The sequence below is a fragment of the Hylobates moloch genome, unplaced genomic scaffold (genome assembly GCF_009828535.3).
Source record: "Hylobates moloch isolate HMO894 unplaced genomic scaffold, HMol_V3 SCAFFOLD_7, whole genome shotgun sequence".
Classification (NCBI taxonomy): Eukaryota; Metazoa; Chordata; class Mammalia; order Primates; family Hylobatidae; genus Hylobates; species Hylobates moloch.
The window spans coordinates 15,044,228-15,070,333 of record NW_026652282.1 but is presented as its reverse complement, the minus strand read 5'-3'; the positions used below and the strand labels follow the sequence as shown (position 1 = coordinate 15,070,333).

The 26,106-nt window shown below is 39.8% G+C and overlaps 1 protein-coding gene across 3 annotated transcripts in view; it reads left to right on the top strand.

The window, feature by feature from the left end:
• Positions 1–26,106, top strand: part of SCML2 (Scm polycomb group protein like 2) — a 140,503-nt gene that overhangs the window by 28,303 nt on the left and 86,094 nt on the right. For 2 of the 3 annotated variants that reach the window (XM_032756653.2, XM_032756655.2), the window contains exons 2-6: positions 829–874; positions 4,253–4,321; positions 9,950–10,020; positions 10,840–11,074; positions 14,412–14,500. In XM_032756653.2, the coding sequence (XP_032612544.1) occupies positions 853–874; positions 4,253–4,321; positions 9,950–10,020; positions 10,840–11,074; positions 14,412–14,500 (486 nt within the window). In that variant the 5' untranslated portion in view covers positions 829–852. Of the gene's footprint in view, positions 1–828; positions 875–3,163; positions 3,202–4,252; positions 4,322–9,949; positions 10,021–10,839; positions 11,075–14,411; positions 14,501–26,106 lie in introns of those variants that run through there. The other variant, XM_032756654.2, reaches the window with a different exon arrangement.

The following is a 26,106-nucleotide window of genomic DNA, read 5'->3' as shown; positions in this document are numbered from 1 at the left end:
TTCATAGGTTTCCTTTAAGTGCCAGATGACCTTCAGTTATGCACATCATCATGTTCTTATTACAGGCACATGAAGTAATGGCGGGATGGATAGCCTTTTGCCATATTAGGTTTATCCATGTACTTTTTTTTATAGCACTTATATTATGTTTTGTTCACATGTTTATTTCTGACTAGACTGGGGTCTTGGAGGCCAAGGACAGCCTGTTATTTATCTTTGCTGCAGAATGTCTGGCATATTGAGGACATGCAGGAAAAGTTTGAATTAATGAATTACGGCTCAAAATACACAAGGCTTCTAACAAATAATTCTTGTTAGACTTGACTCTTGCAGTTCTTACAGGTTTTCCCAACACAGTCATAATTCTTGTACCTCTTGGCAACATGATGTAGCAGAAGTGGGCTTTCTCGAATAGGCCTCAGTTTGAATCCTAACTTTGCTAACCTACCAACTGTTCTTTTTTACTCAATTAATTTTAAAAATTGAGTCAAAATTTGCATACCATAAAACTCAGCCTTTTAAGGTATACAATTCAGTGATTTTTACTATTTTCACAACAAGGTGTACAACCATCACCACTATCTAATTCTAGGACACTTTCATTATCCCACAAAAGAAACTTCATACCCATACTCATGCCCCTTAGCAGTCACTCCTCAATTCCTTCTTCCTCCATTCCCAGGCAACTAGGCATGTACAAATCTTATCATTTTTGTTCAAGGGAAACAGATTAAATTGATCTGGCCTTATAACTGACTTCTTATGCTATTTATCCTTCAGAAATGTAATATGCTAAAAGGAGGCATTAATTGGTTTTTCTCCTTGTAGGAAACAACACCAAATAGGGATACCATGGGACAAACAGTGAATGAAGGTAAGATTTACTTGTTAAAGGTAATAATGTTTTTAGTTACTCATTTGGAATGAATATCTTCTGGTATACTGAACTTTTGAAATAAAGCCTTTAAAAAATAAATTTATAGGAGATGCTAGGTGCTTAGAATTTGAATTTTAGAACTGAATAGCTATTAAAGGTCATTGTCTTTCCTTGCTAGTTACATAAATGAGAAAACTGAAACTTAGGGAGGTTAAGGTCATACAACAGTTTGTGACAAAGCCAAGATTAGAATCCAAAGAGCAATTAAAAAATGTTTCATCCTGTTTTGCTCTATGAGAAGTCTGCTCACTATTCCATGAATATGCCACACTCATTTGCAGTCAGCTTGGTGTTGTATCTTCCTTCCCATAATACATTCTTTACATATTGGCCTTCCTACATCCTGTTTCTCCTTCAAGCGCTGTATCTCTCATGACTTTTCCTCTGGCTGAATGCTGAGTACTAAATGCTGTTCTCTAATTTTAAGTGTATCAGTTTAGTGTAGTCTCTTAACTAGATTCTTAGCTTCTCTAGAAGCTAAGCATGCCTTTACAGTTTTTCTTTGTTTTCTATTAGAAAAATCTTTCTGTAGAACTATTTAGTAAATATAAATTTGTTCGTTCTTTGTACAGATTCAAGTTTGGCTTTTTGGTGAGGGAGGAGAGGATAAGATGACTTCATAAGTGATGTTGTGTATTTCTCACAGGAGACTCCTAATATCTAGTTATCTCTCTCTGACTTTTTTTAAATTTTTATTTTTATTTTTTTTGAGACAGGGTTTTGCTCTGTTGCCCAGGCTGGAGGGCAGTGGCACAATCATGGCTCATTGCAATCTGTGCCTCCTGGGCTTAAGTGATCCTCTTGCCTTAGCCTCCTGTGAGGCTGGGGCCACAGACGTGAGCTACCACGCCTGGCTAATTTTTTGTATTTTTAGTAGAGACAGGGTTTCACCGTGTTGGCCAGGCTGCTCTCGAATTCCTGACCTCAAGTGATCTTCCCGCCTCGGCCTCTCAAAGTGCTGGTATTACAGGCGTGAACCACCGTGCCTGGCCTTTTTTTAAAAAAATATTTTTTTACAGAGATGAAATTACTCAGACTGGAGTGCAGTGGCATAATCCTAGCTTACTGTAACCCCACACTCCTGGGCTCAAGTGATCCTCCTGCCTTGGCCTCCCAAGCAGGTGAGGCTGCAGATGTGTGCCACCACACCTGGCTAATTTTTTTAAAAAACTTGTGGAGACTGGGTCTTGCCGTGTTGCTCAGGTTGGCCTCAAACTCCTGGCCTCAAGCAATCCTCCCTCCTTGGCCTCCCAAAGTGGTGGGATTACAGGTGTGAGCCATCACATCCAGCCTAGTTATCTCTTTTTGTGATGTGAAAATCACAAAAAGTCATGGATGGCTATTGCCTACATCCATTCATTTATTAGTAGTTGTAAAATGAAGGTATTCTATCATTCTTTATTGGCCAGAAAATTTCTATATAGAGAAACTACCTTTCTTCAACCACTCAGTTGAAATCATTTAAACAGAAAGCAGCTCATATATCCCTCTCAAGTGTTCACACATCTTGAAGAGTCACTCAGTCATAACTAGTAAGTAGATCTGTTACGTTGAATGGCATCATTCTTAGATCCTTCTTTAAGAAGTTTGTGACTTGACAATTAGAACATCAGTAAGGGTAAAATAGCAACACAAGTATGTTTAAATCCGTGAGTTCATAATGATAATAAAAAGCAAAACAAATAAAACTTACTGGTCATCTGTAGAGAATGCTAGAGATCCAGCTCATCACTTTGAAAACTAGAAATACAGGAAAATAATAAAGTGCTGATTGTGATTTCTCTATGTGATCCGTGCCTTAAGGTAACTGAATGGTTGAAGCATGGAAGCTTCTCTCTATAGAAGTTTTCTGGCTGATAAAGAATGATAGAATTAGAATACCTTCATTTTGCAACCATTAATAAACGAAAGGATCTAGGCAATAGCCATCCACAACTGTTCACATCATGAAAAGAGAGATAACTAGATATTAGGAGCCTCCTGTGAGAAATACACACCACCACCTATGAAGTCATCTTATCCTCTCCTCTCCCACCAAAAGGCCAACCTTAAATCTGACCAGACTCTTCTGGATTGAAATATGAATACCAATTTAAAGAAAATACAAGAACCAGAGGAACCCAACTCTATGGGGTGGTAGTCAGCAAAATCCAGACTGGAAAACTTGAAAGGACCAACCAATTGGTATTGTCAGCAAAAAAATTGTAAAGGGGAAGAATTAAAGCGAGAAGAAAGGAGGAAGACGCCTGTAGATCAAAAGAGATGTAAGAGACATATCAACCATTGCTATGTGTGTGGACTTATTTGGGTTCTGAATCAAGCATACACACTTAAAATAGTTAAGACAATTGGGGAACACTGGTTATTTGATGATTTTAAGGAATTATGGTTAATTTTTTTTAGATGTAATAAAAGTATTATGCTTAAGTTTTTAAAAATGAGTCCTTTTAGAGATACATACTATAATACATGTGGATGAAATGATACATCTTAGATTTGGTGAGGTTACCAGGTCCAGTGTTATTTGAGCTCTTCAGCTTAGCACCAAGAAAATCTCTGCCCAGTCCGTTGAATTACACTGTATTGTAGCTTCTCTGTTATGTTTTGAACTCTCAAAAGCATCCATTTTATTTCTAGGACATGTTAATTTAAACATTGTAAAGATCAGCTCATTTTGATTTATCGATGCACTGATTTTTTTTTTTTTTTTGAAATGGAGTCTCGCTCTGTTACCCAGGCTGGAGTGCAATGGTGCGATCTCGGCTCACTGCAACCTCTGCCTCCCAGGTTCAAGTGATTCTCTTGTCTCAGCTGCCCGAGTAGCTGGGATTACAGGCGCCTGCCACCATGCCTGGCTAATTTTTTCTATTTTTAGTAGAGACAGGATTTCGCATGTTGGCCTGGCTGGTCTCAAACTCGTGACCTCATGTGATCTGTCTGCCTTGGCCTCCTCAAGTGCTGGAATTACAGGCGTGAGCCACCGCGCCCGGCCTGATGCATTGATTTAACAAATGCTTGAGAGTGTTGCGATGCCAGATCCTGTTTTAGGCACTTGAGGATACCACAGTGAATGAGATAGACAATAAAATAAATAAATCTCTGCCCTTTTGGAGATTTCATTTGAGTAGAGTGAGACAATAAAATAAATGAGCAAATTATAAAATGCATAGTACATTAGAAAATGGTAAGTCCTACGTAGAAAATGAGGATATTATAAAACTAAAATTGGCTAAAGTTTTTTAATTTATATTTTTCTGAGTGCTCTTTCAAGCTGTTGCTGTGGCCTCCCAGTATTGCTATTTTCTTTTTTATTAGATTCCATGGATGTCAAGAAGGAGAATCAAGAGAAAACTCCTCAGTCAAGTACGTCTTCTGTACAAAGAGGTAGGTTTTAAAGTAATTTAATACAGCTTAGTTGTCTTCCTCACTAGTGTTAAAATTAACTTTAAGTGCAAATTTTCTTATTATTTTGATTTCTTATTGTACAGTCTGTATACCGTAAACTTCTGTAAATATAAAATCTAATAAGAAAGGTCAAAAATTGTATTTTGAAAATTTTACTTTGGTTTTACTTAGAGATAAATTGACATGGATTAAGTAAAAAGGTAACTTTGTATATTTCAGTGCAAATTTTCCTAAATTGTAGGTATCTAGTTATTAATTGCCATGTATTACCAATTTAAAATAATTTGGTTATTAGCAAAAACCCTTCTAATGTTATAGTCAATATGAAAGCTTTTTTTTCCGTGGTCAGAAGACAGTTCAGTGGTTAAGAGCTTATAGGCATTGTGGTGAGTCCGACAGACATGTCCTGGAATTCTGTCCTCACTCCTTACTGGCCATGGTGACTTTGGGCACATTACTCAACAGCTCTTAGACTCTTTTTCTTCTTCTTTCTTTGCGACAGAGTCTCACTGTGTCACCCAGGCTGGAGTGCAGTGGTGTGATCTTGGCTCACTGCAACCTCCACCTTCCGGATTCAAGCGATTTTTGTGCCTCAGCCTCCCGAGTAGCTGGGACTACAGGCGTGTGCCACCACGCCTGGCTAGTTTTTGTATTTTTAGTAGAGATGGGGTTTCACTGTGCTGGCTAGGCTGGTCTCAAACCTCTGACCTCAAGTGATCCACTCGCCTCAACCTCCCAAAATGCTGGGATTACAGGCGTGAGCCACTGCGCCCGGCTCTTTTTTCTGCTTTATAACACAGGGATAATGATAGTACTTATCTCATGATACTACTGGAAATAAATAGAGGAAATGAATTTAAAGCACCTAATGTAATGCCTAGGCATATAGTAAGTGTTCAGTAAATGTTAACTTTATTAATTCATGTTCCTTATTATGAACAGCATATGTATAATACTGCATCAGAGACACTCAGGAGATGTAATAGAATCTGATGCATTGGCTTGCTCTTAAATGAGAAAATAAGTCGTATGTACACAAAAGGCATTAAAAAATAACATAGCAAACTATTGTTTTACCAGACATTTCCAGAGATTTCTTGCCCCTTGTGTTTATGTTGTATCTGCCCTGCCAGCCCCAGTGCAGAGCAGTTCACCCTATGACTTTCTGTTCCTACTTGAAGATTGCCTATAGAGGTAATCCCCATGGAATTGTTGTCTCTCACTATAGCTGGGCCCTCAGTGCTCCCTTAACTTTCTTTCCCATGGCCTTATTTGTTCTTCAGCTCTTCCCTGGGACCCCCAAATCCTCTGAGGAAATGGAGGCCATTGAATTAGACTGTTCTTTATCCCTACAAACTCCTCTCCATCTCTTTTTAAAAATATAACAGCTTTACTGAGATATAATTGAAATATCATATAATTTACCTATTTAGAGTGCACAATTCAATGGTTTTCAGTATGTTCACAGTTGTGCAACCACCACCACAGTCAATTTTAGAACATTTTTATCCCCCTAAAAAGAAATCCTGTATCCATTAACAGTACTCCCCATTTCCCCCAGTGCCTCCTCTCTCCCCCAGCTCTAGGCAAACACAGGTCTACTTTTTGCCTCTATAGATTTTCCCATTCTAGACATTTAATTAAAAAAATAGATTACTTAAGTTGATAGCCATCTGCAGATACTTCTCAGGCCTGGGCCCTAACATCCTATTTTAGAAATCAGTGAGTGACTACCAGAAGGTAAGCTCCAAGAGAGCCAGGGTTTTAATCTGTTTTATTAACTGATGCATCTGCAGTACCTAGGACAGTGCCTGGCACATGCTGATGACCTACTATGGGAATCCAGTTATGAACAATACAGACATGATTCCTACCCTCTTTTATTGACTGACTGATTGAGGCAAGGTCTTACTCTGTCACCCAGGCCAGAGTGCAGTGGCATGATCATGGCTCATTGCAGCTTTGACCTTCTGGGCTCAAGTGATCCTCTCACTTCAGCCTCCCGAGTATTTGGGACCACAGGCGTGCACTACCATGCCTAGCAATTTTTAACAATTTTTTGTAGAGACAGGGTCTCCCTGTGTTTCCCAGGCTGGTATTGAGCTCCTGGGCTCAAGCGATCTGCCCGCCTCAGCCTCCCAAAGTGCTGGTATTACAGGTGTGAGCCACTGCACCCAGCCTCTTACCCTCTTTGAGCTTAGTGGGCAAGATAGAAATTAACAGATGCCTAATTATATTTGTGATAAATGCTGTGAATTAGTGGACGCTGATCATTCAGCTGAGAAACTTCTATCTCTAGGTATTTTGCCCATCTTCACATAGCAAGGGATCCCAAGGATAGCACTGGTGGAAGACATGATTCTGATTTACTCTAGAGAAGACCAGGGGAGCTCGTATGGGTTATATTCAGTACAAAAAGATGTTGGAGCTAATGTGTAGACTAGAATAGAGTACAAGTAAAACAAGAAGAGACCATGGGCACATGTGAATAATAATCAGATCACAAGGCGATATATATATATCTCATATCGGTTCCCAGGCCTCTCTTCTGAGATAGAATACTGCCCCCATCCCCAGTCTATCAATGAAGACATGATGCAGAGGCAGACTGGGACCTCAGGCTTAACTAAGACTTTCTATTTTGGCTTCTGGTTGGGAATTCCAATGGTGGTATTGACTTAGATGTGTCAAGTCTAAATTAGTAAAGCCTGGAGCTTTGTGTGTTTCCCCTATGTTATTGGTAGAGTCTTAGCACATGGGCAGCCAAGATGAACAGTTTTATCAAGATGATTAAGAATTTTGCCTTATGGAAAAAAGAGGGAAAAGAAAACAAACAAAAACCAACGAACCTGAGGCTCCAAATGGCAAATGCTGCATATGGTCATTAACCAGTAATTTGATAGAAAATTCTATTGTAGAGTACTAGTATAAAGGATTTGCTAGCTCAAATTGTAGCCCATTCAGATACAAATGGTAATAGAATATTTTTAAAATTTGTGTTATGGAGATGAATTAAGTATTTTCTAATATTACTGAAAAATTTTACAAATGTCATTGGTTTATGGAAGAGTGTTAGTTCTTTGGGTATTCATTTCCTGCTTGTTATTTCTGACTTACAGTATTTTCCTCCAGGGGTGTCAGCTTCTTAATGACATTCATCCATCCCAACTAAATGTTTTGTTTTGTTCTTTTTTTTTCTTTCTTTTTTTTTTTTTTTTTTTTTGAGGTGGAGTCTCCCTCTGGTTGCCCAGGCTGGAGTGCAGTGGCATGATTTTGGCTCACTGCAACCTTCGCCTCCACCTTCCGGGTTCAAGCGATTCTCCTGCCTCAGCCTCCCAAGTAGCTGGGAGGCACCCGCCATGATGCCCAGCAAATTTTTTTTTTTTTTTTTTTTAGTAGAAACAGGGTTTCGACATGTTGGCCAGGCTAGTCTCGAACTCCTGACCTCAGGTGATCTGCCCACCTTGGCCTCCCAAGTGCTGGGATTACAGGAGTGAGCCACTGCGCCTGGCCGTTTTGTTCTTTTTTAATGCTCTCCAAGATCATATGGTAGTAGAGCTTCACTTAGAATCTGTAGTGCTGGGGGCAATCACTGAAACATCTGGTCTGTTTAGTTTTGAAGCCATGGATTTTGGTTTTCACTTTTGATAAAGCTACTCAGTATTAATAAATTTAAGCACAACTATGACTTTTAGTTTTATAATGTGCCATTTATTGAGTGATTTACATATATGCTACTTTATTTAGCTCTCAACATATCTGGTACCATATACATTACTTTTCCCGTTTTATAAATGAAGGAACTGAGGCTAAGAAAGTGAATGACTTGCTCAGGGTCACATAGCTAGTAAGAGGTAGAGCCATACTGGAAGCAGGCAGATCTGACTCTAAAGCCCACATTCTTTTTTTTTTTTTTTGAGATGGAGTCTTGTTCTGTTGCCCAGGCTGGAGTGCAGTGGTGCGATCTCAGCTCACTGCAACCTCCACCTCCCGAGTTCAAGCAATTGTCCTGCCTCAGCCTCCCAAGTAGTTGGGAATTACAGATGCCCACCACCATACCCGGCTAATTTTTGTGTTTTTAGTAGAGATGGTGTTTCATTATGTTGGCCAGGCTGGTCTCGAACTCCTGACCTCAGGTGATCCACTCACCTCAGCCTCCCAAAGTGCTGGGATTACAGAGCCACCGCACCCGGCCCTAAAGCTCACATTCTTAACACTCTCTCTGGTGCATGATTTTCAATGCTGGTAGTGCTTGCTTCACATCATCTGGAAGTGGAATCAAACCCAGTATTTTCTTTTAAATGAAACAGTCTCTTAGATCTATTAAACAAAAGCAAGATGCAAAATGTTACATGTGACATGCTTAATACCACATATAACATGTATCATACATATAGAAATGCATACACACATATGTAATAGTGGTACACTGGAGCTGGCTCACACCAGCTTGGGAGAGCCAATTGTGTACATCTTTTCCCAATTTCATGGTTGGTGGTTTTACCTTGGCACCTTACAGTCAACCATGGTGGTCATATTTACATCACAGAAATCTGCAAACGCTATCAGTCAGGTTTTTTGTTGTATTTTCCAGAAAGCTGGTTGTTAAACATTATCAGCACTCTGTAGGTTTTTTTGTTTTTTTGCAAGGGGGGAATCATCTAAGTATAATATCTTTTGAAGGAAATGTAAGAAGCTGGTAAACGTAGATTCTTCCAGGAAAGAGAACTGTCAAACCCAATATTTTTATAGTGAGGAAATTTAACAAGAGTATAGAAAAGCCTCATGAATGATGAGAATTAAACATCATGTGAATTACTAGTTTGTTCACTACTACTATCAAGTCTTTTTCTCAGTGTCTTGACAGTCTGGCTGGCACAGTGAAATGATACGTTCAAGCCAGGCAATGTGCTCTGCTTTCTGATCTTCTCTTCTAACATTATAATATGTCATGAAAACTAAGTGAGGAAGGACAGCAAGAGTCTGTAGAAAATGTAGGTCATTAAAATAATCCATATTAGTGACTGTACTGATGACTGGTTTATTGTTTTGTTCTGCCACCATCATCTTGACACTCTGAATGGAGATCTAATAGTCCATTGAGAAACTACTCTGGTTACCAGATTTTTTTCTTGCCATAAAGCATTGCGAGGGTAAAATTCTGTTTGACCACACACTAAACCTTTAGCTCCCCATGAATAACAAAGAAGTGCCTTCACATTAATGGAATAAAGTGGTGAAAACATATTTGTTGAATAAATTTATGTTAAAGACAGATGGGTAGACTTTGCTATTACTCTATAACAATTTCTTTAGTTATTTCTAACGTCCACATTTTTAGAATCACTGTGCTGTAGTCCACATTACAATGAGAGTATCTAGGTTATAATTTATATCGGAGCTATTATTATCAGGATATCGTCTTATTTTTTATTTTTATGCTGGTCATGAAATGTAGATCAGGATGTTTGAATCTACTCTTTTGGAAGTTTTTTTTTCTCTTAAGAGGCATGGAACTAAAACCCATTTTAATCCTGAAAGTTGTATATACTAAAAGTTACATTGTATATGCTTTAAGAAACTATTTTGTACATGTGTTTTTTCCAGATGATTTCCACTGGGAGGAGTATTTGAAAGAGACTGGGTCTATAAGTGCTCCTTCAGAGTGCTTCCGTCAGGTATGCCAAGATTCTGTAGCTGTTAGTTAATGTAAACTATTAACTTGTTGGAGGACGTCTGTGTGATTGTTAGATTCTGGTATTGTGAGGAGATAGTGGGATTGTGGTAGTGCCACTTAAGCGCCAGATGGTCTCTTTGCATTCATTAATTAAGAACTTACTCTATGTCAGGTATACTAAGCTTTATGATTGCCCATCTGGCAGGAAAGGCAGACATGTAAATAAGTAATTATGAGAAGTGTGATAACTCCATACTGGAAGGGCTCACAGGAGTGATGCTATTTGAGATGGTTGGAATGGGAGGAAGGATAGTCCAGGCAGAGAGAACATCCAAAGCCAAGGCACATGGGCATGAAAGAATCCAAGTATTAAGGGAGGGATGGCTTGGGGTGGCTGGAGCACAAAGTAGATAGAGGCGATAATGTGGAAATGAAGTTAAAGGTGTGGGGGCATTTAAACTGTGCTGAGGAGTTGGACTTCATTATAGGCAGTGGTGAGCTGCTGGTTGGCTAATTTCAAGGGGAATGGCCTAATCAGATTCTTACTTTAGAAAGCCACTCAGGGTATATTTTAGAGGCTGTATCTGGGTTGCCTGGAAGTGGGCAGATGAGTGAGAACAGCAGCAGGTAGTGTTTTTATGCTGCATGTCAAGCCAAGGAGAGAATTTGAAAATCTTTTCCTTGACTCTTACAGCTCTGACCTCACTCATCTGCTGTGACTGTTATTTAAAATGTTCCTGAGGTATTCTGGTGACATAGCTATCCATGTGTCTTCTCTTATAGTTGATGCATTTTAACCAAATTTTATTTATATATATAGTCTCAGATTCCACCTGTGAATGATTTCAAAGTTGGTATGAAATTGGAAGCCCGTGACCCACGCAATGCCACTTCAGTATGTATTGCTACAGTTATTGGAATTACTGGGGCCAGGTTACGGTTACGACTGGATGGTAGTGACAACAGAAATGATTTTTGGAGGCTTGTCGATTCCCCAGACATACAGCCTGTTGGGACATGTGAAAAGGAAGGAGACTTACTTCAACCTCCACTAGGTAAGAAGAAACAGTTTTAAAAATAGCATATTCTTTCTAATGTGATACTCAATAGAAATGACTTTAAGTGGCCTTTTAAAATTTTCTTGGGCATTCTTGCAAATAGATGGTCAGGTGGTTGCTGTGGAGAATGTATGATGAGATAGGAAATCAGCACCATCTGTTGTGGAGTTTTGCTTGAGTACATATCTGGCATATGTGTGTGGAAGGTTCCCCACTCCAGGGCAAGACTCATGCTAGGTCTTCAAACTTGAAATGTCAAAACCAGCTCTACTAGATTACATATGCAGATTCAGAACTCCTTCTGGGGAAGAACTTTGTGGCACTTGATACAAGGCACATGCTCTCTCAATATTGTCCACTGAGCCATTCAGCAATTTTGGTATGGGGATAAGCCTAGGGGAAGGGTATGATTCCACATTCAGGTTCCAGTTTCAAACTCAAGAATTTCATTTCACCTACAGTGGGAAGAAGAGCGAGAGGGCAGGAATTAGTACCTTTAGGTCTTTGAAAAGGAGAAAATGGAGATTTTGGCAAGATTTTAAGGTACAAAATATGTACTTTAATTTTGGCCACATTTTTGAAAGGTAAAAAGGGTGTAACTAATTTGGGGCAACATTTTTCTTTTTAAAATGTAAGCATACCATGATACTCTGTAGTAAAGAAATGATTTAGTTTATTTAGCTGAAAATGAAAATTCCTTGTTGCAAAGCACAATAAAAGAATGGATTTTTTTTGTTTGCCTATTAGTGAAAAATTCCTTGAGAACCACAAATTTAAGATATTAACAATAGCCACCCTTTAGTAATATCTCTTTATGCTGTCCTTGTTCTATTTGTTCGTTATAACTAATTTGGTTTAAAAAATATTTTTTTTTGAGATGGTTTTTGCTCTTGTTGCCCAGGCTGGAGTGCAGTGGTGTGATCTCGGCTCACTGCAACCTCTGCCTCCTGGTTTCAAGCGATTCTCCTGCCTCAGCCTCCCGAGCAGTTGGGATTACAGGTGCCCTCCACCACGCCTGGCTAATTTTTGTATTTTTAGTAGAGACGGGGTTTCACCATGTTGGCCAGGCTGGTCTCAAACTCCTGACCTCAGGTGATCTTCCCACCTCGGCCTCCCAAAGTGGTGGGATTACAGGCGTGAGCCACTGTGCCCGGCTAAAATATTTTTAAAAACTGGTTGGAGATGTGTTATTCCCAGAGGATGGTTTGGGGCATGTTTGTTTTTTGCCTTTTGCCTTCTTTCACTCACGTCTTTTGTTGTTTATTTGTTGTTTATAATATTTCTCAAATTACACAGAATTCTGCGTGAAAGATAAGTGCAATCCTGGGCCTAGTGCTTCCCTATTTGGATTTTATTTTTCTTGTTGCAATATGGTATGTTTTTGCAGTTTATTTAAAGGAGATGCTGCTGTCGTAATTGTCAGCATTTCAAATACATAATTAGATTTATGGTCATTCTTTTTAATAAAATTCTTAGACTTTGTTTTATTTAAAAATATGAAATGTATAGAAATATGTGCTGATTAGTATCTGTTTTGGCAATATATTTAAAAATGTACAATTGGTGCCAGTTTGCTTTTTAGGTACTTTTGAATAGTTTAACTTCCATTTTAATACAACTTATTTAGTTTTCCTTTTAAAAAGACTTATTTATTTAAACTTTAAAGGTTATTAGAAGATTTTAAAAAGTTTTAACACACAAACTGAAAGGTGTACAGGTCATAAGTATATAGCTTATAAATGAACACATCTGTAAAGCCATCATCCAAATCAGAAAATAGAACATTATCAGCCCCCCAGAAGACCTACTCCTGCTGATAACCAGTCATAATCTCTCCTTTCCTAAAGGTACTACCATCTAGACTTCCTAACCTTATAGATTAGTTTTATCTCTTTTTAAAGTTTTTATATGTACCTTAATCCAATTTTGGTCTTTTAATCTATGTTTGACTTTAAGCCAATTATAGAATTAAGTAAAATGTTACATTCAGGAAAATCTGGGCACATGATGGAATAGGATAATATGGGGGTTGAGAGAAAGGCTTAAGGACCAGAGAATGATTCTTATGCAATACTCTCCATAGAATGGAGAATAATAATGTTGATTTATTATAAGGGAGTATGTGACAAATCACCCCCTACCCCTGTTTTTTTTTTTTTCAACAATTGTGTCTCTAGTCAGATTAAGGGGATTTTGGTACAGGATTATTAGAGGATGACTTTCCATCTTACCTTTTTTGTATGTTTCGTTCTATTGATGGAAAATAGGACAAAACCTGCACCCATTGCCAGTGATTCTTGTGCCACCCTGTCTTAATGTATGCACGCATCAGGGGCGCATACCAAGTTCTTTCTAATTCTGGCATTGAGGCAAGCAGGTGTTGCATGAAACAGATTGCCCCCAGAAAGCAGTAAAACTAGCAGACCCCTGCTCCCTGCTGCATATGCTAGATGCTGTGAAACCATTAGTTGGTGAGATCTCTAGAAAAGACACCTGTTGAGTCTATTTTGATAGCATCTGATACAAATTCTAAAAGAAGATCATTTTTAGTATGTATTAAGATTGCTAAAGTGAGCTGTCTTTTTTCTAACACATTTTATGGAAAATTTCAAACATACAGAAAAGGTGAAAAAATTTTAGTGAGTACCCCCATGTCCACTTTCTAGATTCTACCATTATCATTTTATTATACTTACTTTATCACATATCTGTCCATCTGTCTGCCCTTCTATTTATTCATCAATCTTTCTTATTTTTTAGTACATTTCAGAGTGAGTTGTTGATATCAGTGCACATCCCCTAAATACTTTAGCATATGTATCATTAACGAGTAAATATCCATAGGTTTTTTTTCTTTTGAGGTAAAATTGCATGCAATGAAATGTACTGTTGTGTGTGTATATGTGCTGAGTTTGACAGAAAACTGTCTTTCTGAAATGAAAGAAGCCTGGGGCCCTCAGGAAAAGGGGGCTAGAAGTCTTTTACAGCCTTTGCCTTTGCTTGTGTGATTGTTGGTGGTGGAATGGAAGCTCTTCCAGGCTCCAGCTTAGATCACCCCTTGTATTATATACATGTTTGTTGGTGAATCCTAGCTAGTGACTTCTCTTAAAATGAGAGTTTCTACCCCCACTGTAGCATTGTTGCCAGACAGTACAGTGCGGACACTAGCAATGAGAGGAGGGTACATCTGCTCCTCTTGCCCATGTTCAGAGTTCTTAGATAAGAAAGTCATTCTCTCGAGAAGAATGGTGAATGAAACCTATTTTTTATACCAACTTGTTAATAGTATCACAGGGAGGCTTTTTCATGATACCTAATTTATTTTATAAAACAGGGTACCAGATGAATACATCCTCCTGGCCGATGTTCCTCTTAAAGACACTAAATGGGTCTGAAATGGCATCTGCCACATTATTTAAGAAGGTAAGAAAGATGTTACAAAAAGCTGCCATGTTTTTATTGTTTTAGTGGGAATGCTTAAATGCTTAATCATCTGTGACATGGAAAAGCAAACATACTTTAAAAATTACTGGATTGGCAAGTGTATTAGTTTGCTAGGGTTGCCGTAACAAAGTACCACAGACTGGGTGGCTTGAACAACAGAAATTTATTTTCGCAGTTCTGGAGGCTGTAAGTCCAAGATCAAGGTGCCCTCAGATATGTGCAATGCTCCACCATTAGCATATAGACATGTTTGTATCTCCACACCTTCACTAACATTGAATATTATTCATCTTTTAAAATGTTGGGAATCTTTTTCGTGGGGGAGTGGTGAAGATGAGGATGGTATCCCATTGGTTTCTGGTGAGATCTGTCTTCTTGGCTTGCAGATGGATGCTTTCTTGCTGTGTCTTCCCATGGCCTTTTCTCTATCCATGCACATCCCTAGTGTGTCTTCCTCTTCTTATAGAGACACCAGTCCTATTGGATTAGAGGCCAACCCTTATGACCTCACTTAACCTTTATTACTTCCTTAAAGGCCCTATTTCCAAATACGTATATGTTGGGAGTTGGTGCTTCAGCATATGAATTTTGAGATGATACAATTAAATTCGTAACAATAGCTTAAATAATAGAAATGTATTTTCTCACAGTTGTGGAGGCTAGAAATCTGAGATCAAGGTGTCAGCAGGTTTGTTTGTTTTTTTTTTTTTTTTTGAGACAGAGTCTCACCTGTCACCCAGGCTGGAGTACAGTGGCACGATCTTGGCTCACTGCAACCTCCACCTCCCAGGTTCAAGCAATTCTGCCTTAGCCTCCCGAGTAGCTGGGACTATAGGCGTGCACCATCGTGCCCAGATACTTTTTTTGTATTTTTAGTAGAGGTGGGGTTTCACCATATTGGCCAGGCTGGTCTTGAACTCCTTTTTCTTTTTTTTGAGACTGAGTTTTTTGAGACTGTCACCCAGGCTGGAGTGCAGTGGTGTGATCTCGGCTTCCCGGGTTAAAGCAATTCTCATGCCTCAGCCTCCTGAGTAGCTGGGATTACAGGCGCGTGCCACTACACCAGGCTAATTTTTGTGTTTTTAGTAGAGACGGGGTCTCGCCATGTTGTCCTGGCTGGTCTTGAACTTCTGGGCTCAGGTAATCTGCCAGCCTTGGCCTCGCGAAGTGCTGGGATTGCAGGCGTGAGCCACTGCCCCCGGCCAGGTTTGGTTTCTTTTGAGGCCTCTCTCCTTGGCTTATAGATGGCTGCCTTTTCCCTGTGTTTTCATGTGGTCTGTTTATCTGTGTCCAATTTGTTCCTCTTATAAGGATGTCAGTCATATTGGATTAGGGCCTACCCTAATAACCTTATTTTAACTTAATTACCTCTTTGAAGACCCTGTGTCCAAATACCATCACATTCTGAGGTAGTGGGGGTTAGTGCTTCAACATATGAATTTTGGGGGTGACACAATTCAGCCCATAACAGCAAGTCATAAAAAAGTCTCAATTATAATAACCCACTAGTCCAATTTCATTAGTGGCCTCTTTCTTGACTGTAGATATAAAAAGAGTGCTCTACTGGAAGCAAATATTCATTGCTATTTTTTATTTGCATTCAGAAGTGAAGCTTCCCCTCACTTTACTGTGTTAGTCCCTTTGATATTGGAGAAAAAGATGATGGGCCAAAAAAATCACTTGAAAGTTAGTTGGAGAGATTTGGTTTCAGAAGTAATGTTAAAAGCAGTCATCAGAAAGAATTTGTTATGAGGAAATACTTGCTATATAAAAAAAGAGGAAAAATTTCCAAAATAGTTGATGTTCTTGAGAAAATGTTGAAGAGTATGTTAAGAAACAATAAAAGCCATGTTTTAGTTAAATTATGAGTCAAAATATTTCTTTCTCACCTTTTCTCCTGATTTTTTTTCAATCACTTTTATTACAACTGTACTTGGAATGGTAAGAATTGATTGTGGTTTTAAAAAGCTTTTGAAGAAGATTGAAGGCATAAGGATGTGAAACATCAATTACTATGCCTCCATTGCAAAGAAAAATTCTGTGGGTACGCCTTTGAGTAAGATGAATGCAGAAAGTGGACTTGCCCTACCTGCAAGGGACACAGGCAGCACAGGCCCTTTGGCCAGTGGTAAGCCATGTGTGAGAATAGCCAATTAAAAAATATTTAGCAGAAGTCCTTATTTATTGAACACCTATTAGCTTGGGTTGTGGTTTTAGAAAAGCCATTGGATCTGTTTTACTAGTCAGATTGCTTAATCAGCTGGTCGCATGCCACACTTGTCATACACATTATGTTTTCAATTTTTTAAATTATAAAAGTAATTCATGTGGTGGGGGGCAGGGGATGGGAATCAAGCTGTACTCTTAGCTAGAGTGAAAAATGCATCTCCCTTTGTCCCAACCATTCCTTCATTCCTCTCTTCCCTCCAAATTGAAGTTTTGTTTTCCCAGACCTTTTTCTTTACATTTACAAACAAATGTGGGCTTTTATTTTCTTAAACATCAGTTGGAATATATTGTACATATTATTCTGTGGTTTACTTTTTCTCCTAACATAGTTTGGAAATCGTTCTATTTCATTTCATATGTATTTTAGCTTGTATTGTACTCTTGTGTAGTATGGATCATCAGAATTCATTTAACCCTAGAATTGACTTAACTGTAAGGATGGATGATTGGGTCATCTCCACATTCTTGTTTAGATCAGCTCTATAGTGAGCATTCTTATAAAGAGCTTTGTGTATAAATGTGAACGATTGCATTCTTGGAACTAGAATTGCTTGTTCAAAGGGATGTATGTTTTGGCTGGGCATGGTGGCTCACACTTTGGGAGGCCAAGGCAGGAGGATCATTTGAGCCCAGGAGTTAAAAACCAGCCTGGGCAACACAGGGAGACCCTGCCTAAAAAAAATTTTTAAAAATTATAAAGAAAAAACAAAGGGGTGTATGTTTTAAATGTTGATATATATTGTTAAATTGCATCCCCAAAGGGTATTCTAAGGCAGCAGTCCCCAACCTTTTTGTCACCAGGGGTCAGTTTCGTGGAAGACAATTTTCCCATGGATGGAGGGGTGGGTGGTTTCGGGATGATTCAAACACATTGCGTTTATCCTTAGATTCTCCTAAGGAGTGCGCAATGTAGATTTCTCGCACGTGCAGTTCACAATAGGGTTTGCACTCCTATGAGAATTTAATGCCTCTCTTGATAGGAGACAGAGTTGAGGTGGTAATGCGAGTGATGGGGAGCAGCTGTAAATACAGATGGAGATTCGCTTGCTTGCCTGCTGCTCACCTCCTGCTGTGCCACCCAGTTCCTAACAGGCCAGTACCAGTCTGGGGGGGTGGGGACCCCTGTTCTAAGCTATGCTCCACCATTAGCCCATAAACATGTTTGTATCTCCACACCTTCACTAACATTGAATATTATCCATTTTAAATTTTCGTGAATCTTTTTTTGGAGGGAGTGGTGAAGATGAGGATAGTATCCCATTGTTTTAATTTGCATTGCACTGGTTACTAGTGAAATTGTGCTTTTAAGATTTGTTTAATGGCCTTTTGTTTTTCTGTGAATTGTCTGATTATAGCCTTTGCCTATTTTTCTGTTTTGTTTTTGAGACAGAGTCTCACTCTGTCTCCCAGGCTGGAGTGCAGTGGCATGATCTCAGCTCACTGCAACCTCCGCCTCCTGGGTTCAAGTGATTCCTGTGCCTCAGCCTCCCGAGTAACTGGGATTACAGGCATGTGCCACCACACCCGGTTAATGTTTGTGTTTTTAGTAGAGACAGGGTTTCACCATGTTGGCCAGGCTGGTCTCGAACTCCTGACCTCAGGTGATCTGCCTGCCTTGGCCTCCCAAAGTGCTGGGATTATAGGCATGAACCACTGTGCCTGGCCCTTTGACTGTTTTTCTGTTGGATTTCTTTTCTTCTTAGAATCATCATCTTAAATCCTCACTTTTCTTTGATTTTGGCCTCTGGAGGTCCACTCACTTAGCTTCCTAATTATTTATTTGTTCTGTTTCTTTCTAACCTTACCACCACTGCTCCTTGGGCAGACTGTCAACCTAAAATAACAACAGAGAAAGAGGCTCTCCAAAAAAAAAGAGTCTATTTGGGAAGGAATGACAAGGGATTACAATGCAGGATATTTGTGCTGTGATGGATCATTGGCATATCTGGTGAAGGTAAGGCAAAGGGAAGCTTTTAAAGGCAAAACAAGGAAGGTTACATAAGTTGTTTTGAAACACTTATCCTTGGCCACAAGGATCAATAACGAGAGTGGTATCTGGGGTTGAACAGTTACTGGATAGATGTCCTTGCAGGAGTATTCTTTGTGTAAGGTTGTGGTTTTCAGAGGGTCCTTGTAATAGTTTTTATCATAGGCGTGTGTACGTGAGAGCCCCTCCTCTATGGTCTATTTTGTTAGGGTTTGGCATAAGTGACTCCATTTTGATTCTAACAACTTTTATAAGGCTCTCCTCTTGCCTGAACTGTTATGCTAGCCTTTTAACTGCCTCTAATCTTCACCCTTTCACACAACCGCTAGAAATGTGTATCTTACACAAAAACCTTACCATGTTATTCCCCTGTTTAAAACTCTTTTGAAGTTCCTGGTTATACTCAGGAAGAAGTATAAGTTTTTCAGTATGGCCTGTTAGGTCCTGTGTGATCAGGTTTAGGGATGCCACTCCCTGCTTTGGATGTTATGTTCTTAAATTGCTTGTGATAGCTTGTAGATACCCTGTTTATTTTTAGAGCTCTGTTTTGACTCATGTTGGTTTTCCCTGGTTAACTCCTACTTTTTAAAGATTCAAGTCAGACGTTAAATCCTCCAAGATAATATCCCTAATTCCCTTTCTCCATTCTTCTACTTTTTTGGTGAGACAGAGTCTCCCTCTGTCGCCTAGGCTGTAGTGCAGTGGTACAATTTCACCTCACTGCAGCCTGCAACCTCTGCCCCCTGGGCTTAAGTGATTCTCCTGCCTCAGCCTCCCAAGTAGCTGGGACTACAGGTACCTGCCACCACGCCCGGCTAATTTTTTTTGTAGTTTTAGTGGAGATGGGGTTTCGCCATGTTGGCCAGGCTGGTCTCGAACCCCCGACTTCAAATGATCCACCCACCTTGGCCTCCCAAAGTGCTGGGATTACAGGTGTGAGCCACTGTGTTTGGCCCGTTCGTATACTTCTATAGCATCGTACATATCCCAATCTTTGTATGTGTTAGATTATATTACTATTTTTACAGTCTCTCTTCCTGGACTGTGAGTTCCTTTTGAGCAGTTAGCATGTTTTTGTATTGTCAGTGCCTATATTAGTTTCTGGACACATACTTGTTTGTTAAAAGAATGAAGAAAGGATAAAAGAATACAGGAAGATAAATACTTATGGAAGGAACAGATGGGCTTAGTTTTGAACGTGTTGAGGTGTCTCTGGGAAATTTGAGTAGTGATGACTATCAGGCTGTTGAAAGTAAATGGTTTAGAACTTAGGAACAAAGTTTGGCTTGGGCACATGGATTTGGAAATTTTTAGCAGAAGTAGTAGTGATAGAAGCTTTGGGCTTAAATGAGCTAGTCCAGAGAATATATAGAAGGAAGAGAGGAGTGTCAAGGTGAGAGCCTTGAGAAATACCTACCTACCTTATAGGGTGGGCAAAGGGATAGGAGCAGCTCTAGAAATGGAGGAGGAAAACTAGAATAAGCCGGTGTCATTGAATCCAGTGGGGCAGAGTTGGAAGGATTAGGAAGTGGTTAACAGTCTCAAGTACAGCTCAGAATTACACAGTGCCTGGCCCATATCATGTACTTAAGGAAGGTCATTTATGAGGAAAGCTGATTTTTGACTATTTGGTAGATAGAAAATCATCAGTTACATTAGCAAGAGCTAAAGTCCAGGTGAAAAGTGTCCTCAGCTAAATTTATAATTTTGGGGCAGATTATATGGAGATCATTCCTGATGGCTTCAATTTACTATTTCTATAAATAGACCTCAATGATGGGAGGATCACTTGAGTCTGGGAGGTTGAGGCTGCCATGAGCCATGATCTCACTACTGCATGCTAACCTTTAGCCTAGGTGACAGAGTGAGACCCTGATTTAAAACAAAACAAAACAACAACAACAAAAAACCCCTCAAATTCCTATTTCTGCAAAGTAGGAAACTGGCAAAGGCTGGAAGAAAATTTGTACATACTGGTTGGGGATGAAGTCAGTTAACAAAATAACGAACATGTAGTGAGGCTACATCATTTATCTTAAGGAGAATCGTTAAGGTTTGGAACAGCTGCCATACGGGATGGGAGAGGGAATGGTCTGGGGACACATGACAGTATTTTGGAGGGCTTAGCTAAGGATGAAGGGTAAAAATGTGTGTCACTACATGTAATAAGCATGTGGGAGGGACTTTGCTGCAGCAGTGCTTAGCAGCTGTATTAGTCTGTTTTCATGCTGCTGATAAAGACATGCCTAAGACTGGGGAGAAAAAGAAGTTTAATTGGACTTACAGTTCCACATGGTTGGGGAGGCCTCAGGATCATGGTGGGAGGCGAAAGGCACTTCTTACATGGTGGCGGCAACAGAAAATGAGGAAGAAGCAAAAGTGGAAACCCCTGATAAACTCATCAGATCTTGTGAGACTTGTTCACTACCACGAGAATAGCACGGGAAAGACCAGCTCCCATGATTCCATTACCTCCCCTGGGTCCCTCCCACAACACGTGGGAATTCTGGGAGATACAATTCAAATTGAGATTTGGTTGGGGACACAGCCAAACCATAGCAGCAGCTAAGTATAAATAGGTGAAGTGGATGGTGATATTGAACTAAGGTTTAGAATAACAGGGCAAAGACAAGGGAATAAGTTGGTTTTGGATGCTGAGAAGAGAGTAGTGAAATGATGCTTTGTAACCTGGATGTGAGTGCTGCTTCACATCCTACAATGCACAGAATACACATACACACACACACACACACACACACACGCGCGTGCATGCGCACGCCCATTCTGGCTCCAAACGTCAGTAGTGCCAAGGCTAAGAAACCCTAACCTGTATTAATCCCCTGGTGAGCTCATCTAATTATCTGGCTTTAAATACAATTTATATGCAGATGATTTTCAAATTTGTATTTCTACCCCAGACCTCTTACTCCCAACTCAGATTTGTATATCCAGCTACCTACTCTACATCTCCACTTGGATGTCTGATGGACATCTCAAACAGCTCCACCTGTTAACCTCCCTATCTCAGGGAGGGGAAACTATCCTTCTAGTTGCTCAGGCCTCAAACCTTGGTAATTGTTTCTTTTACACCCTACATCTGGTCCATAAGGAAATCCTATTACTGTACCTTCAAAATACAGTCAGCTTTCCATATCCTTGGGTTCTGCATCCATGGGTTCAACCAACTGCAGATTGAAAATATTAAAAAAAAAAAAAAACAAACCCAAAATACAGTAAAAAATACCATTTATATTCTATTAGGTATCATAAGTAATATAGAGATTACTTAAATTACTTATAATCTAGAGATTATTTAAAATATATGGGGGGATGTATATAGGCTATATGCAAATACTGTGCCATTTTCTATCAGGGACTTGAGTGTCCTTGGATTTTGGTATCTTCAGTGGATCCTGGAACCAGTCCTCTGTGAATACTGAGGGACAAATGTATATCCAAAATCCAACCACTTCTTGCTGTCTCCATTGTTATCACTCTGGTACAAGCTGTCTTTTTCAATCTCAGTTGGATTACTGCAGTAGCTTCTCACTGGTCTCTGCATTTATAACTTTACAGGCTATCATCAGCACAGCAACCAGAGTATTCCTTTTAAAATGTAAATCACGGCCGGGCATGGTGCCTCACGCCTGTAATCCCAGCACATTGGGAGGCTGAGATGGGTGGATCACTTGAGGTCAGGAGTTCAAGACCAGCCCGGCCAACAGGGTGAAACCCTGTCTCTACTAAAAATTGAAAAATTAGCTGGGTGTTGTGGGTGCACACCTGTAATCCCAGCTACTCGGGTGGCTGAAACAGGAGAATTGCTTGAACCCGGGAAGCAGGGATTGCAGTGAGCTGAGATTGCGGCACTACACTCCAGTCTGGGCGACAAGAGTGAGACTCCGTCTCAAAAACAAAAACAAAACAAACAAAAAACCCACATAAGTCAAATTATATCACTCCTCTGTTCAAAGTCTTCCAGGGGCTTCCTGTTTTACTCAGAGTAAAAGCCAGAATCCTTTCAGTGATCTATAAAACTATATATGATATGACCCGTCATTATCTGTCTGACCTCATTTCCTACTTACATTTTACCCACACTCACTTCCTTGGTGTTCTTTGAACATTTCAGACACAGCTCCTGCTTTAGGGCCTTGATTCTGTCCATTTCCCTCCTTCAGATTTCTGCTCACATGTCACCTTCTATATGAGACTTGTTTTAATTTCTCTATTTAAAGTTGTACAACCCCTCCTACGTTTCTCTCTGGATTTTTCTTATTGTCTCTCTCTCTCTCTCTCTCTGCATAGCATTTATCATTTCTAATGTATGTGTTTTACTTTTTAAATTATGTTTATTGTCTCTCCTCACTAGCATGTAAGTGCTGTGAGGGAGGGATTTTGTCTTTTTTGCTTGTTAATATATCCCAAGAACCTTCAGTAGTGTCTGGAATATAGTAGATACTAAGTAAATATTTGTAAATGAATAAATGAAGGTTAAAGGACTAAAATTATTGGTGAGGTCAAATAAGTAGTTGATTAAAAATAAGGAGATAGAAGTTCATGTATTAGTTTGTGGTCAGAGGCAGGTACTGGGAATATAGCAGTAAACAAAACATAAAATATGCCCTTATGGAGCTTACTTTCTACTTGGGGAAATGTTTAATAGATCATGCTAAATAAAGAAAGTGTATCTTATATTGTATACTCTTACATGCTTAGAAGAGAGGTCGACATTTTAGACAGGGTGGCCAGGAGGGTCTGAGAAGGTACCTTTTGAGTAAAGATCTGAAGGAAGGAAGACAGTGAACCATGAGGCTACAAGAGTAGGATTATTCCCCAGGCAGAGGAGTAATGCAGAGAATGCTGAGACTGGTTTCGGATTTTGTGGGACATGGGAAGAAATAGCCTTTAAGGAGAACCATATTGTAGGTAATCAAGAAGGGAGGTTAAAAGCTGGATGTGGTGGCACGTTCCTGTAGTCCCAGCTACTTGGAAGGCTGAGGCAGGAGGATTGCTTGAGCCCAGGAGATTTGAGTCCAGCCTGGGCAACATAGTGAGGAGACCTTGTCTTTTATTTAAAAAAAAAAAAAAAAAAAAATGCCAGGTGCAGTGGCTCACACCTGTAATCCCAGCACCTTGGGAGGCCGAGGTGGGTGGATCACCTGAGGTCAGGAGTTCGAGACTGGCCTGGCCAACATGGCAAAACCCTGCCTCTACTAAAAATACAAAAATTAGCCAGGTGTGGTGGCATGCGCCTGTAATCCCAGCTACTCGGGTGGCTGAGGCAGGAGAATTGCTTGAACCCAGGAGGTGGAGGTTGCAGTGAGCCAAGGTCGTGCCACTGCACTCCAGCCTGGGCAACAGAGAGAGACAGTCTCAAAAAAAAATAAAAAAAAAAGGGAGATGGTTAAAAGAGCATTCTTTGCTAGCCATCTTCTAGAATAGACCCATTTTTGTCTCACCGTAAAAGAAAAGAGAATTCGTTGTTTATTTTAGCTATTGCTTTTGCAAATTATATTTTTGTGTTCAGGAAGTTATTAAAGAACTGATGATGATGACAGACCAAATTCTTTAAAAGCATTTCACTTAACATAATGACCTCCAGTTCCATCCATGTTGCTGCATTGACAGGATTTCATTTTTATGGTTAAATAATATTCCAATGTTTATATATATCACATTTTCTTTATTCACCTGTTGATGGACACTTGATTTTTTTTTTTGTTTTCTCTCCAACTTTTAGGTACATGGGGTACGTGTGCAGGTTTGTAATATGGATAGATTATGTGTTGGGGGGTTTGGGGCACAGATTATTTTATCCCCCAGGTAATAAGCATAGTACCCAATAGGTAGTTTTTTGATCCTCACGCTCCTCCTACCTTCCACCCTCAACTCAAGTAGGCCCTGCTGTTTGTTGTTCACCTCTTTGTGTCCATGTGTACTCACTGTTTAGCTCCCACTTACAAGTGAGAACATGCAGCATTTGGTTTATCTGTTCCTTTAGGGTAATGGCCTCCAGCTCTCCATCTGTGTTACAGAGGACATGATCTTGTCCCTTTTTATGGCTGTGTAGTATTCCATGGTATATATGTACCAAATTTTCTTTATGCGCCCACCATTGATGGACATCAAGGTTGATTCCACATCTTTGCCATTATAAACAGTGCTGCAATGAACATAACGTGAACATGTGTCTATGGTAGAACAATTTATTTTCCTTTGGGTATATACCCAGTAATGCGATTGCTGGGTCGAATGGTAGTTCTGTTTTAAGTTCGTTGAGAAATCTCCAAACTGCCTTCCTCAGTGGCTGAACTAATTTACATTCCCACCAGCGGTGTATAAGCATTTTCTTTTCTCTGCAACCTCACCAGGATCTGCTGTTTTTTGACTTTTTAATAATGGCCATTCTGACTGGTGTGAGATGGTATCTCATTGTGGGGTTTTTTTTTTTTTTTTTTTGAGACAGAGTCTCATTCTGTCTCCAAGGCTGGAGTGCAGTGGCCCAATCTCGGCTCACTGCATCCTCTGTCTCCCAGTTGAAGAGATTCTCATGCTTCAGCCTCTCGAGTAGCTGGAACTAGCCACCATGCCTGGCAAATTTTTTGTATTACTCATAGAGACAGGGTTTCGCCATGTTGACCAGGCTGGTGTTCAACTCCTGACCTCAGGTTATCCACCCACCTCAGCCTCCCAAAGTGCTGGGATTACAGGTGTGAGCCACCGCACCAGGCCATCTCATTGTGGTTTTGATTTGCATTTCTCTAATGATTAGTGATATTGAGCATTTTTTTCATATGCTTGTTAGCCACTTGTATGTCTTCTTTTGAGAAGTATCTGTTCATGGATGGACACTTTTGATTCCATATCTGGCTATTGTGAATAGTGTTGCAGTAAACACGGGAGTGGAGATATCTCTTCAATATACTGATTTCCTTTCTTTTGGTTATGTACCCCCAGAAGTGGGATTGCTGGGTCATTTGGTAGTTTTATTTTTTTCTCTATGCTTTCTCACCAACATTTGTTATTTTTTTGGTCTTTTTGATAATAGCCATTCTAACCGGGGTGAGATGGCATCTCATTGTGGTTTTGATTTGCATCTCTTGGCCGTTTCTGTGTCTTCTTTTGAGAAATGTCTATTCAGGTCTTTTGTCCATTTTAAAATCAGATTATTTGTTTTTTTGCTATTGAGTTGTTTGAGTTCCCTACATATTCTGGTTATTAATCCCTTGTGATGGATAGTTTGCCAATATTTTCTTTCTCCCTTTCTGTAGGTTGTCCTTCCCTCCCTCCCTGTCCTTTCCTCCCTGTCCTTCCCTCCCTCCCTTCCTCCCTTCCTTCCTTCCTGTCTTTTTTTTTTTTTTTTTTT